This window comes from Hyla sarda, chromosome 2 (genome assembly GCF_029499605.1).
Source record: "Hyla sarda isolate aHylSar1 chromosome 2, aHylSar1.hap1, whole genome shotgun sequence".
Classification (NCBI taxonomy): domain Eukaryota; kingdom Metazoa; phylum Chordata; class Amphibia; order Anura; family Hylidae; genus Hyla; species Hyla sarda.
Genome location: NC_079190.1, coordinates 500630297 through 500650079, shown reverse-complemented (window position 1 = coordinate 500650079; position 19783 = coordinate 500630297). Strand labels below are relative to the sequence as shown.

General features: G+C 43.1%; 1 protein-coding gene across 1 annotated transcript in view; it reads right to left on the bottom strand.

Moving 5' to 3' along the window:
• Positions 1-13765: 13765 nt before the first annotated feature.
• LOC130357211 (gastrula zinc finger protein XlCGF26.1-like) overlaps positions 13766-19783 on the bottom strand; it is a 128517-nt gene continuing 122499 nt past the window's right edge. The window contains exon 3 of the mRNA XM_056559813.1: positions 13766-15673. Within this exon, the coding sequence (XP_056415788.1) occupies positions 14810-15673 (864 nt within the window). The 3' untranslated portion in view covers positions 13766-14809. The remainder of the gene's footprint in view (positions 15674-19783) is intronic.

Genomic DNA, 19783 nt, shown 5'->3' with positions numbered 1-19783 from the left:
GAGGATTTGACACAAGGAGAATAAAGTGGAAATAAACTGGCAAAGGGGAGGATAAAAATGGCAGAGGGGGATAAGGGGGGAAAGAAATAGCACAGGGGGGGGGGGGAACGATGTGGCAGAGGGGGTGGTAAACAGGCGGTGATGAATTTGCACAGAGGGTAATAAAGGGGAAATTATTTGGCACAAGGGAAATGAAGTGGCATAGGGTGGGTGGATTTCAGAGGGGGTGCGATGATGTGGCCGGCGGATGTACAGAAGCAGTAGACAGTTTTTTCAGCAGCGGGTCTTCTGATTTTGTACTAGGGCTGCTGCAAGGGGGGTGTAGCGGGGGCCAGGGCCCCTTACTGGAGGGGGCAGTAAACTGATCTTTACTGCTGCCCTTCTAGTGGGTGCCAAACTACAACTCCCAGCATGCCCAGACAGCCAAAGGCTGTCTGGGCATGCTGGGAATTGTAGTTTTGCAACATTTGGAGGGTCACAGTTTGGAGACCACTGTTACAGTGGTGCCCAAAGGGTGGCCCTCCAGATGTTGCAAAACTACAACTTTCAGCATGCCTAGACTGCCCAGGCATGCTGGGAGTTGTAGTTCTGTAACATCTGTCCCTTCAGATTTTGCAATTTTCATGACATTTTTGAAAATTGCTGCTCTACTGTGAAGCCCTCTAACTTATTCAAAAAGCTAAAATATGTCCATTTTATGATGCCAACGTAACGTGACATATTGTATTTGTGAATAAAAATAAAATTTATTGGGAATATCCATTTTCCTTACAATTAGAGAGCTTCAAAGTTAGAAAAATGCAAAATTTTCAAAAATGTTCATGAAATTTGGGGATTTTTCACCAAAAAAAGAAGCAATTAACGACAAAAAATTTACCACCAAAATAAAGTAGAATATGTCACGAAAAAACTCTCAGAATCAGAATATTCGGTAAAAGCGTCTTAGAGTTATTAATGCGTAAAGTGACGGTGGTCAGAATTGCGAAAAAGGGCTCAGTCCTTCAGGGGTTAAGGAGGATAATACTATATACAAAGCAGATGTAGTGTTATTGTAGACAGATAGAAAGTGCAGGCGGGGGGTATACAGGTATAAAGGAGGGCTCCGCTCTGAGGACATCCCACTCACCCTATGTCCTCCTATTCCACAGCCATCAGGGGTATAGACAAGTGTGCAGAGAAGATTCCGGACTCTGCTATTAGGATTGTTACTGAACACTTCCTGTCACATGATCTCTGTTTGATCATGTGACTCCTGCACAGACTCAGTGACTCAGTGAATCTAGAGTTCCCATAGTAACTGTGGGCAGGAGAAGAAGAAGAAACTTCCCTCCGCCCTCTCCAGCGCTGTATACTAGAACCATTTATACACTTATTCCTCCGCCATTCACTCATATAACTTGTTATTCCACAATTGGCCCCACCAGGTCTCTGTGGGGAACACATATAGGTGCAGCATCTGTCTATTCCCTGCACTTGTCCTGCTCCAGGACCGGATCCAGGACTGTGGACCAACCAGGTCATCCCATGTCCCTAATTAACCCCTTGGGGACGGAGCCCATTATAACCCTAAGGACAGGAGCATTTTTTTCAAATCTGACCACTGTCACTTTAAGCATTAATAACTCTGGGATGCTTTTACTTATAAATTTGATTCCGAGATTGTTTTTTCGTGATATATTCTACTTTATGTTATTGGTAAATTTTTGTCAATACTTGCATGAATTCTTAGTGAAAAATTCCCAAATTTCAGGAAAAATTTGAAAATGTTGCATTTTTCTAACTTTGAAGCTCTCTGCTTATATGGAAAAGGGACATGTCAAATAAATGACATATTGATTCACATACACAATATGTTAAATTTATGTTTGCATCATAAAGTTGAGATGTTTTTACTTTTTGAAGACATTAAAGGGCTTCAAAGTTCAGCAACAATTTTCAAATTTTTCACGAAAATTTCAAAATCTGAATTTTTGCTGACATGGTTTATGGGGGATGTCACATTTAGGAAGCATCCATGATGCCAGAACAGTAAAAAACAAAACAAAAAAAACACATGGCACACTTTTTTAGAAACTACACCCCTCAAGGAACGTAATAAGGGGTAAAGTGAGCCTCAACACCCTGCGTTAAAGTGGGACTTAAAGATAAAAAAAAAAATTTCAATAATATGCTGGTGTTACCCCAAATTTTTCATTTTCACAAGGGGTAATAGGAGAAAAAACCACCCAAAATTTGTAACCCCATTTCTTCTGAGTATAGCAATACCTCATATCTGGATGTAAAGTGCTCTGTTGGTGCACTACAGGACTCAGAAGAGAAGAAGCGCCATTGGGCTTTTGGAGAGAGAATTTGGTTGGAATGGAAGTCGGGTTGGAAACTACACCCCTCACGGAATGTACTAAGGGGTGCAGTGAGCAGTTACCCCCCCACTGGCATTTGACAGATCTTAGGAACAGTGGGCTGAGCAAATGAAAAATTAAATTTTTCATTTTTACGGACGACTGTTCACCTGTGGGGTGTAAATGCTCACTGTACCCCTTGTTACATTCTGCGAGGGGTCTAGTTTCCAAAATGGGGTCACATGTGGGGGGGTCCATTGTTCTGGCACCATGGGGGCTTTGTAAACGCACATGGCCTTCAATTCCAGCCAAATTCTCTCTCCAAAAGTCCAATGGCGCTTCTTCGCTCCTCTTACAAATTTTGGGGGGCCTATTTCCTATTACCCCTTGTGAAAATGAAAAATTTGGGGTAACACCAGCATTTCAGGGGGAATTTTTTTTTTTTTAATTTTCAAATCCAAATTTAACAAAAATTCTTAAACAACCGTGGGGTGTTAAGGCTCACTATACCCCTTGTTACCTTCCTTGAGGGGTGTAGTTTCCAAAATGTGGTCACATGTGGGTGTTTTTTTTTTTTGCGTTTATGTCAGAACCGCTGTAACCAGCAGCCACCCCTGTGCAAATCACTAATTTAGGCTTCAAATGTACATAGTGCGCTCTCACTCCTGAGCCTTGTTGTGCGTCCGCAGAGCATTTTACGACCACATATGGGGTATTTCCGTACTCAGGAGAAATTGCGTTACAAATTTTGGGGGTCTTTTTTTTCCATTTAGGTCTTGTGAAAATGAAAAGTAAAGGGCAACACCAGCATGTTAGTGTAAACATTTTAATTTTTTTTTTACACTAACAAGCTGGTGTAGCCCATAACTTTTCCTTTTCATAAGGGGTAAAAGGAGAAAAGCCCCCCAGATTTGTAACGCAATTTCTCCTGAGTACGGAAATACCCCATATCGGGCCCTAAACGGTTGCTTTGAAATACAATAGGGCTCCGAAGTGAGAGAGCACCATGCGCATTTGAGGCCTAAATAAGGAATTTGCAGTAGGTGCCGACCCGAATACAAGGATGGCGCTTGTCTCCACCTAAACCCTACGGCAGTGTTTCCCAAACAGGGTGCCTCCAGCTGTTGCAAAACTTCCAGCCTGCCAGGACAGTCAATGGCTGTTTGGCAGTACTGGGAGTTGTTGTTTTGCAACAGCTGGAGGCTCCATTTAGGAAACAGTGCCGTATGAGAAGTTTTAAATTTTTATTGGGGGGGAACTGTGTAGGAATATATGCAGTGTTTTACTTTTATTATGTGGTAGTGTAGTGTAGTGATTTTAGGGTACATTCACATGGGTTCACAGTGAGTTTTCTGCTGGGAGTTTGAGCTGCGGCAGAAAATTTACCGCAGCTCAAACTTGTAGAGGGAAACCTACTGTAAACCTGCCCGTGTGAATGTACCCTGTACATTCACATGGGGGGCACCCCAAGCCTGCAGCTGTGGCAAAACTACAACTCCCGGAGTGCACTGACAGACTGTACATGCTGGGAGTTGTAGTTTTGCAACAGCTGTAGGCACACTGTTGGGGACCTGACTGTCTGGGCATGCTGGGAATTGTAGTTTTGTAACATCTGGAGGGCTACAGTTTGGAGACCACCATATAGTAGTCTCCAAACTGTGCCACTTCAGATGTTATAAAACTACAACTCCCAGCATGCCCAGACAGTCAGTGCATGCTGAAAGTTGTAGTTTTGCAACATCTGGAGGACCACAGTTTGGAGACCACTACACAGTGGTCTGCAAACTGTGGCCCTCCAGATGTTGCAAAACTACAACTCCCAGCATGCCCACACAGCCTTTGGCTGTCTGGGCATGCTGGGAGTTGTAGTTTTTGCAACTTTTAGAAGGCCACAGTGAAGATCACTTACCAGCGATCTTCACTGCAGCCTCCTCCTCCCCCGCAATTTCCGGCTGCCGCCACACAATGTCTATGCCGCCACCGCTGTGGATCGATGTCTGTACCGCCGCCGTCCTTTGCTCCGGTAAGCCGGCCATACCCCCCCGCTCTGCCCGGACTTCGATCGGTGGGCAGAGCAGGGGAAATTAACTTTAACCCCCCGCCCCCAACTGCCATTGGTCGGTCAGTTTTGAGTGACCAATAGCCACCTCGCTCCTATCCTTTAGGATGGTTGGAGCTGTCTCTAACAGCGCTGATCATTCTTATTTTCCAGGCGATTGGGTCACCAGTGACCCAATTGGCCTGGAATCGCCAAAAATCGCCGGTCTAAATTGAGATATAGCATCAGCAGTCATCCCGATATAGATATCAGCAGTCATCCCAGTGCGATCACCGCTTGGCGGGTGGTGGTGATCGGAAATACGGAGGGTGTACAGGTACGCCCTCCGCCCTTAAGTACCAGGACACGAGGGTGTACCTGTACACCCTCCGTCCCCAACAGGTTAACCCCTTCCCGACCTATGACATACCTGTACGTCATGTCATGAGTGGGAAGGTGTTCCCGACCCATGACGTACCAGGTACGTCATAAACATTTTTGCCGCTACTCGCGGCATCCCGCAGCGCCCGGTAAGATGGTGGCTATCACTGATAGCCAGCCATCTTACCATGCGACCACGGGGGGGTTTCACACACCCCCACCCCTCCCAAGCGATCGCTGCTATCAGCTAGTCAAATCTGACTAGCTGATAGCAGCACGGTGTGTGAGTCCCGATCACGCTCTGCTAAGTGTCCCTTACCCGTCCCCCGGCGTCACTTACCCGGCCATGCGGTGTCCCGAGCGGTCCCGGCGCGAGCGGCGTCCTCCCTGCGGTCCCGGCGGTGGTGCGTCCCGGCGATGAGTTTCCAGCAGCAGGGTGGCATCTTCATTGGCAGCAGTGAGATCGCCGTAAAGCGATCTCACCGCTGCCTCTGGGAGTTTCAAAGCTGCAACTCCCAGCATACCCAAACAGCCTTTGGCTTTCTGTGCATGCTGGGAGTTGCAGTTTTGCAACATCTGGGGGCCCACAGTTTGGAGACCACTGTATAATGGTCTCCAATCTGTGCTCTTCCAGATGTTGCAAAACTACAAATCTCAGCATGCTCTGTCTGTCCAGGCATGCTGGGAGTTGTAGTTCTGTAACATCTGGAAGACCACAGATTGGAGACCATTATACAGTGGTCTACAAACTGTGGACCTCCAGCTGTTGCAAAACTACAACTCCCAGCATACCAGACTGCCCAAGCATGCTGGAAGTTGTAGTTTGGCAACATCTGATCCTTCAGATATTGCCAAACTACAACTTCCAGCATGCCTGGGCAGTCTGGGCATGCTGGGAGTTGTAGTTTTGCAACAGCTGGAGGCTCACTGGTTTGGAAACACTAAGTTAAGTAATAAACTTTCAAGTGTTTTGCAACCAGTGTGCCTTCAGCTGTTAGATAACTACAATCCTCAGCATGCACGGACAGCCAAAGGGCATGCTGGGAGTTGTAGCAGTATGCCTCTAGCTGTTGCATAACTACAAGTCCCAGCATGCCCTTCTGCTGTCACTGCATGCTGAGATTTGTAGTTTTTGCAACAGCTGAAGGCACACTGGTTGCGAAACACCAGTTTGTTATCTAACTCCGTGTTTCCCAACCAGTGTGCCTCCAGCTGTTGCAAAACTACAACTCCCAGCATGCACGGACAGCCAAAGGGCATGCTCGGAGTTGTAGTTTTGCAACAGCTGGATGTTTGCCCCCCAATGTGAATGTACAGGGTACACTCACATGGGCGGAGGTTTACAGTGAGTGCTGCAAGTTTGAGATGGCGCAAATTTTGCACTGCAGCTCAAAGTCCCAGCGGCAAACTTGCTGTGAACCTCTGCCCGTGTGACTGTACCCTAAAAACACTACACTACACTTACACTAACCTAAAATAAAAAGTAAAAAACACTACATATACACATACCCATACACAGCCCCCCTCCCCTCCCCAATAAAAATGAAAAACGTCTGGTACGCTACTGTTTCCAAAACGGAGCCTCCAGCTGTTGCAAAACAACAACTCCCAGTATTGCCGGACAGCCATTGACTGTCCAGGGATGCTGGGAGTTTTGCAATAGCTGGAGGCACCCTGTTTGAGAATCACTGGCGTAGAATACCCCTATGTCCACCCCTATGCAAATCCCTTATTTAGGCCTCAAATGCACATGGCGCTCTCACTTTGGAGCCCTGTCGTATTTCAAGGCAACAGTTTTGGGACACATATCGGGTAGCGCCGTACTCGGGAGAAATTGCCTAACAAATTTTGTGGGGCTTTTTCTTCTTTAACCCCTATCAAAAGGTGAAATTGGGGTCTACACCAGCATGTTAGTGTATAAAAATTAAATTTTTTACACTGACATGCTGGTGTTGCCGCATACTTTTCATTTTCACAAGAGGTAAAAGGGAAAAAAAGACCCTGAAAATTTGTAATGCAATTTCTCCCGACTACGGAGATACCCCATATGTGGGCGCAAAGTGCTCTGGGGGCGCACAACAAGGCCCAGAAGGGAGAGTGCACCATGTACATTTGAGGTGATTTGCACAGGGGTGGCTGATTGTTACAGCAGTTCTGACAAACGCAAAACAATAAATATCCACATGTGACCCCATTTTGGAAACTACACCCCTCATGGAATGTAATAAGGGGTACAGAGAGCAGTTACACCCCACTGGTGTATGACAGATTTTTGGAACAGTGGGCTGTGAAAATGAAAAATAAAATTTTTCATTTGCACAGTCCACTGTTTCAAATATCTGTCAAACGCCAGTGGGGTGTAAATGCTCACTGTACCCCTTATTAAATTCCATGAGGGGTGTAGTTTCCAAAATGGGGTCACATGTGGGGGTCCACTGTTCTGGCACCATAGGGGCTTCCTAATTGTGACATGCCCCCCAAAAACCCTTTCAGAAAAACTCACTCTCCAAAAGGTCCCCGCTCCTCCCCACAGGGCTCGCAGCGTTCTCCTGTTCGCAGCGCCCCGGTCAGACCCGCTGACCGGATGCGCTGCAATAATGTCCCTAGCCGGGATGCGATTCGCGATGCGGGACGCGCCCGCTCGCGGTGCGCATCCCGACCCGCTTACCAGACTCGTTCCCCGTCTGTGCTGTCCCGGCGCGCGCGCCGGCTCTCTGCGATTTAAAGGGCCAGTGCGCCACTGATTGGCCAATGGTTTTAATTAGTGTGTTCACCTGTGCACTTCCCTATATTACCTCACTTCCCCTTCACTTCCTTGCCGAATCTTGTTGCCATTGTGCCAGTGAAAGCGTTCCTTGTGTATCCCAAGCCAGTGTTCCAGACCTCTTGCCGTTGCCCCTGACTACGATCCTTGCTGCCTGCCCTGACCTTCTGCTACGTCCGACCTTGCTCTTGCCTATCCCTTGTACCGCGCCTATCTCAGCAGTCAGAGATGTTGAGCCGTTGCCGGTGGATACGACCTGGTTGCTACCGCCACTGCAAGACCATCCCGCTTTGCGGCGGGCTCTGGTGAAAACCAGTAGCAACTTAGAACCGGTCCGCCGGCACGGTCCAAGCCAATCCCTCTCTGACACAGAGGATCCATCTCCAGCCTGCCGAATCCTGACAATCCCATTGTCGCTCCTTCCCTTCTGAGCCCTCTACTGCGCCCGCCGAACACTTTACATACACATATGAGGTGTTTACTTACTTGAGAGAAATTGGGTTACAAATTTTAGGGTGATTTCTCTCCTTTTACCCCTTGTAAAAATTCAAATATTGGGTGTACAAGAACATGCGAGTGTAAAAAATGAAGATTTTGAATTTTCTCCTTCACTTTGTTGCTATTCCTGTGAAACACCTAAAGGGTTAAAACACTTACTGAATGTCATTTTGAATACTTTGGGGGTGCAGTTTTTATAATGCGGTCATTTATGGGGTATTTCTAAAAAGAAGACCCTTAAAATCCACTTCCAACCTGAACTGGTCCCTGAAAAAGTACGATTTTGAAAATCTTGAGAAAAATTGGAAAATTGCTGCGGAACTTTGAAGCCTCTGGTGTCTTCCAAAAGTAAAAACTTGTCAATTTTTGGATGCAAACATAAAGTAGACATATTATATATGTGAATCAATATGTAATTTATTTGGAATATCCATTTTCCTTACAAGCAGAGAGTTTCAAAGTTAGAAAAATGCTAAATTTTCTAAATTTACATGAAATTTTTAGATTTTTTACCAAGAAAGGATGCAAATATCAGTGACATTTTACCACTAACATAAAGTAGAATATGTCACGAAAAAACTATCTCGGAATCAGAATGATAAGAAAAAGCATTCCAGACTTATTAATGTTTAAAATAACAGTGGTCAGATGTTCAAAAAATGCCCAGGTCCTGAAGGTGACAATGGGCTGGGTCATGAAGGGGTTAAAGGGGTCCTCCACTGGAAAAAAAAATGTTTTTTAATCAACTGGTGCCAGAAAGTTAAACAGATTTGTAAATTAGGGATTTGAGAGATAACAACAATTGGGATTTGAGAGATAATAACAATTGGGTTATTTGATCAGCTGACAAGGGGGGCTGTTATATGTATGGATGTCGATCTTTATTGTATGCTTAATAAGCGCATTTTAAATGAGGAGGTCATATATACACCAATCACATATAATCCCACCACTTCATTTTCTTCTAAATTGGAATCGTTACTTAGATATGGTTTATCATTAGGGGTACTATCACAAAAAGAGTTTGATTACATATGGGTTTCTAATCCCATTACTCCAATATTTCACTCTTTACCGAAGATTCATAAAGGCCAATTCCCGCCTCCTATGAGACCCATAGTGGCGGGCATTGGTTCCCTTAATGAACCCCTTTGCGAATGGGTAGACTCACCTCTCCAACCTCTTGTCTCTATGTGTCCAAACCACATTAAAAATTCCCAACACTTACTTTCGATAATGAATCAAATTGAATGGCATACTTCTTATTCGTGGCTTACTATGGACATGGAATCCTTGTATTCTTCTCTCCCTCATTCACTTTCTCTTCGAGCAGTGTCGGATATTATTTACAATTTTTCTACTTATAGTGAGGATCTGTGCCAGTTTGTTCTCGAGGAGTTGAATTATATATTAACTCATAATTTTTTCCAATTTCAGGATCAGTATTATGTTCAGAGGACTGGTGCCTCAATGGGGGCTAAATCCTCCCCTTCAGTTGCAAATATTTTTGTCCACTGGTGGGAGATGCAATATATATTTTCTGACGTCAACCCCTTCTTTTCCAAAATTGTTCGGTACGGAAGGTACGTTGACGATGTCATCATAATTTGGTCGTCCTCAGAGCATAAAGCTTAATGTTTTGTTGACTATGTTAACAATAACCCTCATAATTTATTTTTTACATCAACTTGGCACAGATCCGTCACTCCATTTTTGGATATTTTACTTGACAGCAGACAGGGACGTGTTCACACTTCCACATACAGAAAATCGACTGCAGACAACACCATTCTGCGCACAGAGTCATGCCACCCAAAACACACGGTTTTAGCCGTTCCGGTGGGAGAGCTGACTCGTGCTCGCAGAAATTGTTCCACAGACGAATCTTTTCAAATTGAATCGGATAATATTTTTCATCGTTTGGGTCAGAGAGGTTACCAGCCCTGGTGTCTGAACAGAGCCAAACGTAAAGTTTTACAAAAATCTAGAGATAGTCTTCTCACACCAAAACCTAATCAAACACTTTCGAATACGGTATCGAAGCCCACCTTTACAATAGTATCAAATCTATTATTAATAAATTTCTACCTATTTTATGTCAGGATACCATCCTTAACAAATATTTAAAAAATGGCATTAATTTTTCGAGCAGACGGGCCCCTAATTTAAGTAATCTTTTATCTCTGATTGCTTTGCCACTTGTCTCTGCTGTTGGTTCTCGTTCATGGATTAAAACAAATGGGTTTTTCAAATGCGGTTTACCTAGATGCGTCGTGTGTGTACATGCTGCCAAGACCTCTACGAATTCAATTCCTGATTCGAATTCTGTACCGATTAAACAATTTATTAATTGTGAATCTACTCACGTCATTTACAAAATAGATTGTAATAGCTGCAATGTATCTTATATCGGCAGTACTAAAAGAACCTTGAAAAAACGCATCCAAGAACATCTTAGAGCCATTGGCAGCAGTTCTTACGCTAACGCATCGAATGTCTCCAAACATTTCAAAAATGTCCATGATGGTAATGTAGCGGAGACCGCATTAAATCATTACGTAATAGGGAAATCTTTTGGATTTACTCCTTACGTACATTTCAACCACATGGGTTGAATTTAAAATCAGACGTCATCCTTCATTATTAGTTTTAGGTTGCCATTAGATATTTCACACATATTATTGTTTCACTATTTATTAGTGTTTTTTGCAACCTTTTTCCTCCCAATGTACACTTTGTGTCTCTTTAATAATATACAGATTTCATATATATAGTTTGCTCTCAGTTTATAACTATGTTATAGGTGCTTAATAATTTATGATTTTATACCTGTTATGTTCAGCAGAAGGGTGCCTCAACTTTTGGAACGGACAGGGTTAATCCCCTGTCATAGGATGGATGTTTTACTCACCTGTTCCATTAGCAGGCTGGGATATATTCCCCCACCCCTCTGCTTCCTACCATGCATCTGATGAAAGGTCACATGACCTGAAACGCGTCATGCTTGGTGCTGATTCCTGGAATTTTAAATGTTTGTCTCTCCATGTCGATGATTTTACGTGGTTCCAATAAAGGTGAAGTTTCATAATCGCTGGCATCTACCTGCTTTCTTCGTATCCTTGGAGGAATTTATTGCCGTGCGGTGGCCGCAGATTTGTAAATTACTTCAATTTAAAAATCTTAATCCTTCCAGAACTTATTAGCTGCTGTATACTACAGAGGAAGTTGTGTAATTATTTTCTGTCTGACCACAGTGCTCTCTGCTGACACCTCTTTCAGTGTCAGAAACAGTCCAGAGTAGGAGCAAATCCCCATAGCAAACCTCTCCTGCTCTGGACAGTTCCTCTGTAGTATACAGCAGCTGTTAACTACTGGAAGGCTTCAGATTTTTAAATAGAAGTAATTTACAAATCTGTTTAACTTTCTGGCACCAGTTGATTTAAAAAAAAATAAATAAAGGTTTTCCACCAGAGTACCCCTTTAACTGCTGAGGTAAAGATGTGACACAATCCTGGGTCATTTAAGCGCCACTTCTAAAATAGATGAGTCCCACCTACCCACCCACAGGCAGGCTCCACCCCTTTCTGGGACTATTACAAACTTTGGTTGGGGTCAGTAATGCTTTCTGGGAGGCTGTACAGTGGTCTCAACCCTGTGCTCAATTGTCTCTATAAGATAAAAAAAGGCAGATCTTCCCATGGGACAGTATATCTAATAAGGCAGGAGATGCACTGACAGGTTTTAAATGTAGGTGCTCACCTGGGTTAGTTGTGAAGAATTCACAACTACTTAAAATGTATAGGTGGATAGTGGTGCTGCTCTTCCGGTGTCAGTGTGGATAGAACTCCAGCCAATGGATATGGTAGAAGGGAAGACAGGAAAAAGCCGGGTATAAGGCGCAAACCACTCCAGACGTCTCTTCAACGGTAATATAACTTTATTACAGCCACATACGTGTTTCGAGGCGCATGCCTCTTCTTCAGGTAACAGGCTTATCTGTAGGTTAGTGCCTCTGTGTACTTTTTATACCTAAAATTGGCGCCAAAAATCAGGGATTTTTGGCACCAATTTTAGGTATAAAAAGTACACAGAGGCACTAACATACAGATAAGCCTGTTACCTGAAGAAGAGGCATGCGCCTTAAAACGCGTTGTATGTGGCTGTAATAAAGTTATATTACCGTTGAAGAGACGTCTGGAGTGGTTTGCGCCTTATACCCGGCTTTTTCCTGTCTTCCCTTCTACCTCAACCCTGTGCTCGACAGTTACTGCTTATCTACCATGTGTATGTATTCCAGGACTACATCTAGCATGCACATGGTGGGGGTTATACTTCAACAACTAAAAGATGCAGTACTCGGGGAAAACAGTTGATTAGATAATATAAGTGATTGACAGGTACTGCAGTGGTTGTAGAAACAACCTGATAAAATGATGGGGGCCCCACACCAGATTTTTTTTCTCCTGGAGTCTCCACCAACCATTATGCGGTCGTGTCTACATGCACAGGGTTCACTGACTTTACACAATCTTTTCAAATAAAAAGTCTGTGTGCACATATCTGTAATGTCACAGGAGAAAGAGAAAAATAAGAAAAAGATCCACGAGGACATTACTCTTCTTTATTAACCCCTTAAGGACCAAGGGCGTACAGGTACGCCCTTGGACCTGCTCTACTGATATAACGCGGGGTTACACAGTAACCCCGCGTCATATCACGGCGGGCCCGGCGTCATAGTGAAGCCGGGACCCGCCTCTAATAGCGCGCAGTGCCGATCGCGGCACCACGCGGCATCCCGAACAGCTGACAGGACAGCGGGAGGGCCCCTACCTGCCTCCTCGCTGTCCGATCGCCGAATGACTGCTCAGTGCCTGAGATCCAGGCATGAGCAGTCATGCGGCAGAATCGTTGATCACTGGTTTCTTATGAGAAACCAGTGATCAATAATGAAGATCAGTGTGTGCAGTGTTATAGGTCCCTATGGGACCTATAACACTGCAAAAAAAGTTTGAATCACCCACCTTTTCCAATAAAAAAAAAAAACACAGTGTAAATAAAAAGAAAAATGAACATATATGGTATCACCGCGTGCGGAAATTTCTGAGTTATAAAAATATATCATTAATTAAACCACTCGGTCAATGGCGTGCGCGCAAAAAAATTCCAAAGTCCAAAATAGTGCATTTTTGGTCACTTTTTATATAATTTAAAAATGAATAAAAAGTGATCAATAAGTCCTATCAATGCAAAAATTGTACCGTTAAAAACTTCAGATCACTGCGCAAAAAATGAGCCCTCATACCGCCCCATACACGGAAAAATAAAAAAGTTATAGGGGTCAGAAGATGACAATTTTAAACGTATTAATTTTCCTGCATGTAGTTATGATTTTTTCCAGAAGTCCGAAAAAATCAAATCTATATAAGTAGGGAATCATTTTAACCATATGGACCTACAGAATAAAGATAAGGTGTCATTTTTACCGAAAAATGTACTACGTAGAAACGGAAAAGTTACAAAACTGCGTTTTTTTTTCAATTTCACCGTAGATTTTTTTTTCTGTTTCACCGTAGATTTTTGGGCAAAATGACTGACGTCATTACAAATTAGAATTGGTGGCGCAAAAAATAAGCCATCATATGGATTTTTAGGTGCAAAATTGAAAGAGTTATGATTTTTTAAAGGCAAGGAGCAAAAAACGAAAATGCAAAAACGGAAAAAACCCCGGTCCTTAAGGGGTTAAGCAGTTTTTCCGATAAAACCCATGTCCAGAAAAGTCATGTCCCACAGGATGTCTCTTCTGTTCTGTATAAAGAATAATGTCTGAATTCTCCAGATACAAAAAGAATAGAAGAAACAAAGAGAAGTCTTCATACTTTATTCTCACATAGAAGAACTTTGGGATACAGTCCATTTAGTCCAAACCCAGTTGGATGTGGAAATAGCAGTAATGGTTTTCAGTATTGTAGCCGGGCATTTCTAGTGTCCCTATAATGGTGATCTCCCCCCTGATCTTCAGATTGGGGGTGGAAGGACACAAGTCCCTGCTGGGCAGTACAGTTACTGAGGCGAGCATGTGACGTCCAGCGGGTTTCCTACACACATCCAATGGAATTAATAGGACTCGTGCACAGATTGGTCATCTCCATGTCCTATCTGACCATCAGACAGGAGAAGAACATTCCAGAGACACTATAACTTAGAAGACGTCCTGAAACATCAGGTCCTACAATGTGCACTGGACATTTCCTACATTCTGAACATTCTAATGACTTCTCTCCTCAGTCAGCTCTCACATCTTCCACAACACCAGATTTCCCACATAGAGGGGGAGATTTATCAAAACCTGTCCAGAGGAAAAGTTGCCAGTAGCAACCAATCAGATCACTTCTTTAATTTTGCAGAGGTCTTATAAAAATGAAAGAAGCGAGCTCATTGATTCTGATGGGCAACTTTTCCTCTGGACAGGTTTTGATAAATCTCCCCCAGAGTGTATATCCTGAGGTGATGAACACGATTCATTCAAGAAATTTTCTACATTTTGAACTTGAAACTTTTGAAAATGGCTTCTCCACTTTGTATGTGCTCAGATACATAAACAAGATTTCCTACTAATACATTTTCCACATTCTGGGCATAGATATGGCTTCTCCTTCACGTGTGTTCTTATATGATTAGATTTTTTGTTAAAATATTGCCATATACTGTATAGGACAAAGAATTCTCTCCTATGTGGGTTCCTAGATGTCTCTCAAGACTTGTTTTTATAAGTAAATTACTTCACACACTTCATGAAAATGGTTTGTCTCCTGTATGAATTCTCTGATGTTTAACAGCATATAATTTCCGGCTAAAACATTTCCCACATTCTAAGCATGAAAATGGCTTCTCTCCTGTGTGAGTCATCTGGTGTCTCACAAGTTTTGATTTCTCACTGAATGATTTTCCACATTCTGAACATGAAAATGGCTTTTCTCCTGAGTGAATTTTCTGATGTTGAATGGCATGTGCTCTCTGCCTAAAAAATTTCCCACATTCCAAGCATGAAAATGGCTTATCTCCTGTGTGAGTTCTTAGATGGTCCACCAGATTTGCTTTATGAGTAAAACACTTTTCACATTCAGTACATGAAAATGACTTCTCTCCTGTGTGAATTCTCTGATGTTGAACAGCATGAGATTTCCGCCAAAAACATTTGCCACAATCCGAACATGAAAATGGCTTCTCTCCTGTGTGAGTTATCTGATGTTTAACAAGTGTTGATTTCTCAGTAAATGATTTTCCACATTCTAAACATGAAAATGGCTTCTCTCCTGTGTGAATTCTCTGATGAACAACAAGTGTTGATTTTTTATTAAATGATTTTCCACATTCTGAACATGAAAATGGATTCTCTCCTGTGTGAATTCTCTGATGAATAACAAGTTTTGATTTCTTATTAAATAATTTTCCACATTCTGAACATGAAAATGGCTTCTCTCCTGTGTGAATTATCTGATGTTGAACAACATGCATTTTCCGCCTAAAAAATTTGCCACATTCTGGACATGAAAATGGCTTCTCTCCTGTGTGAGTTTTCATATGTTGCACAAGACTTGATTTATGAGTAAAACACTGCACACATTCCGGACATGAAAATTTCTTCTTTCCTGTGTGAGATCAATGTTAAAAGGAATACAATGAGTAAAACACAATACGGTCAACACATGTAGATAACAGGATCATTTTTGTTTTATATACATGCAGAAAGTATGAAGTGAAGCCATGTGTAAATAACATGTAGTCATCCATATACAGATAATAATCTACTAAATTATTTCCATTAAAGAGGAGATGTGACCAGATAGAAACAATTATATCTGATTATATCTGTGGTTCTATTATGTTTCTACATATTCCTGCAAAACCCAGAGGTGTATACTATCAGGATCTGCTCAGTGTATTAACCCATTTTGTGCCAAATTGCACCAGAACCAAGGAATATAATGGAAATAAGATCAGCAGGTATCTATACAATATACATCTCCACCACTAAAAAGCAGGAAGAAATATCTTAAGGAATCTCAGTCTGCAATTTATAATGACAGAATAAAACATAAGATGTATGAAAGGCTCTTACCATTCTCTGATATGGGGTTTTCTAGTCCGCTCATTGTTCCTCCAGAACTTTCCTGCAAAGATTCCATATTATAGACCTGAGGAAAAAACATAAAGAAACCTTAGTTTATCTTCAATCCAGGTGAGCGTTACATCCCCCCTAGAAGGTATGAACCAATCTGCACAAGGATCTCCTCCAGTGGTGATCACATAGGATCTACAATCATCCTAGTGTATTACACATCAGCAGTTATGTATATGTTATTATGTCCCATGAAGTGATGGGAATCTATCCTGAAGAGGACAGCTGTGCTCACTAACATTATTCAGTAACATCACAGCTTTTACAGTAAAGAATCCTTTTATCACCGCTGGAGATGTTCCTCCATTAGACGTCTCTTGTCAAGCAGTAAGATTATGGCCAATGACTCCTTCAGTACATGACAGTATTCCGGAGCCTTAGTAGCAGCTGACTGGCATTGTGTTGTTATTTACTCCATCATCTACAGGGGAGAACTTTACATTTATCCAGGATGAATCTTTATTGCCAAGTGCACAGAGGACGACATTTACCACAATCTTTTATGGACCCAGAAACAATTATATTCATCTATAGGGGATTTGTAAATATCTCAGCTTCATCTACCTGATGGTCCAGTGGGATATCCTCCTCTTCCTCTTTACAATCCTGGGGATTAAAAAATATAATAATAATATATAAGGGATATAAAAATGTTCTATTCTAGATGAGGCTGAAGTCCTGGACTAATGTTCTGTGAAGAGAAAGATCATGTCCAACATCTACCTGATGGTCCAGTGGGATATCCTCCTCTTCCTCTTTACAATCCTGGGGATATAGAGGACGGGGACATCTCTCTGGGGGATTTATACTACTGGATCCATCTATAGGAAATAAACACAGTGACTGAATCCATTGTTATATGTGATGATCAGATGATGGGGGAATCTAGGAGATCCACAAACCTGCTCTCTCCTCTTACCTGGTGATGTGAGGGACTGGTGATCCTCCATCATGACCTGATCCTTGTACTGATCCTTGTGTACCTGATGGTCCAGTGGGATATCCTCCTCTTCCTCTTTACAGTCCGGGGGATATAGATGACGGGGACACCTCTCGGGTGGATTTATACTCTCACCATTCTCTGACACTGATCGGGGTTCCTCCAGTTCTCTCTTCGTTCCTCCAGAACTTTCCTGCACGGATCCAACATTAAGGACCTGAGGAGAAAAGAAGGAGAAGAAAATATGAACCAGGGAAGATCCTCTCATGTGGTGATCAGACAGGATAGAATATTAATGGAATATTTTACACATCAAATGCGGGGCCCAAAAACTTATCTAGATGAGGCTGCACTAATGTTTTGTAAAAATAAAACAATTATGGGGAGATTTATCAAAACCTGAGCAGAGGAAGAGCGGTGCAGTGGCCATAACAACCAGATTACTGCTTTCATTTTTAAAGAGACCCGTGAGAAATTAACCCCTAAAGGACAAAATTGAAGAAAAAAAGAAATTTTTTTAACTTTTGGGGGCTTCTGTTTCTACACAGTACATTTTTGAGTAAAAATTACACCTTATCATTATTCTGTTGGTCCATACAATTAAAATGATTCCCTACTTATATAGGTTTGATTTTGTTGTACTTCTGAAAAAAATCATAACTACATGCAGGAAAATTTATACGTTTAAAATTGTCATCTTCTGACCCCTATAACTTTTTTATTTTACCGCTTATGGGGCGGTATGAGGACTAATTTTTTGCGACGTGTTCTGAAGTTTTTATCGGTACCATTTTTGCATTGATCTGACTTTTTGATCGCTTTTTATAAAAAATTTTATGATATAAAAAGCGACCAAAAATACACTATTTTGGACTTTGGAATTTTTTTGCGCATACGCCATTGACCGTGCGGATTAACAATATATTTTTATAGTTCGGACATTTACGCACGCAGCGATACCACATATGTTTATTGTTATTTTTATTTACACAGTTTTTTTTATGGGAAGAGGGGGGCGATTCAAACTTTTATTAGGGAAGGGGTTAAATGACCTTTGTTAACTTTTTTTATTTTTTGCAGTGTTATAGCTCCCATAGGGACCTATAACACTGCACACACTGATCTTTTACCCTGATCCCTGCAAAGCCATAGCTTTGCATGGATCAGGGAGATAGGGGCTCGATTGCTCAAGCCTGTAGCTCAGGCTTGGAACAATCAAACCCAGATCGGACGCAGCAGAGCAAGGTAAGGGGACCACCGCTCGCGTCCTAGCTGATCGGAACGTCGCGATTTTATCGCAATGTCCCGATCAGCCCAATTGAGCTGCCGGGAAGTGTTTACTTTCACTTTCAGATGCAGCAGTCAACTTTGATCACCGCGTCTGAAGGGTTAATAGTGCGCGGCACAATGATCGGTGCCGGGCGCTGTTAGCCCAGGGTCCCGGCTAAGACTAGCAGCCGTGACAGACCCGGTGTGATGCGGGGTCATGGCGTGACCCCGTTTTAAACACCGGGCGTAGGGCGTACAGGTACGCCCTACGTTCTTAAGAGGTTAAAGAAGCGATCTGATTGGTTGTTATGGGCAACTGCACCGCTCTTCCTCTACACAGGTTTTGATAAATCTCCCCCAGTGAGGGCAGCACAGAGGACGTCAAGCCCGCTGAGAGCCCCTGCACCTGAGCCTGCTGGCCAGGTAAATAGAACAACAGAGGGAGAAGGGAAGGGGGAAAATGAAGTGGCACAAGAGGGGAGGATTTGACATAGGGGGAATAAAGTGGAAATAAACTGGCAAAGGGGAGGATAAAATGGCAGAGGGGAGGATAACATGGCACAGGGGGGATAAGAGGGGAAAGAAAAGGCACCGGGGGGAATGATGTGGCACAGGGGGTGGTAAACATGCAGTGATGAATTTGCACAGAGGGTAATAAAGGGGAATAAAGTGGCACAGGAAGGATCAAGGGAAATTATTTGTCAAACGGGAAATAAAGTGGCACGGGAGGGGGGAAGCGATGATGTGGCCGGCGAACGTACAGAAGCAGTAGACAGCTGTTTCAACAGCAGTCTTCTGATTCTGTCCTGGGGCTGCTGCAGTATTGGCTTAAATGGCAGCCCCGTGTACAAGGTAGGGTTTTGTAGGGTTGGCACAGAAAACCCAAACTGTCCGAGAACCAGAAGAGAAAAACATAACTGAATAACCCTCGGACAGAGAACCAAAGGAAACCCCAAAAAAGGGCGGGAGCTGTGTCCCCCAATGGATCCTTCGAGAAAGGGATTTTACGGTAAGTAAACAAAAATCTCCTTTTCTCTATCGGCTCCATTGGGGAACACAGACCGTGGGACGTACCAAAGCCGTCCCTTGGGTGGGCAGATAAGCAGTCAGGCAGACGGCCGTTCCACTGTCACCTGCAACACGTTACGGCCCAGACTAGCATCAGCCGATGCGCAGGTATGAACTTGGTAGAACCTCGAAAGTGTGCCAAGACGACCAGGTAGCCGCCTTGCAAATCTGCGAGGCCGAGGCTCTACTCTGGAGAGCCCAAGATGCCCCAACAGAACGGGTAGAATGAGCCACAACCCTGAAAGGAGGAATCTTCCCCTTACAGCCATAGGCTTCCAAAATGGCGGACCGAATCCACCGAGAAATG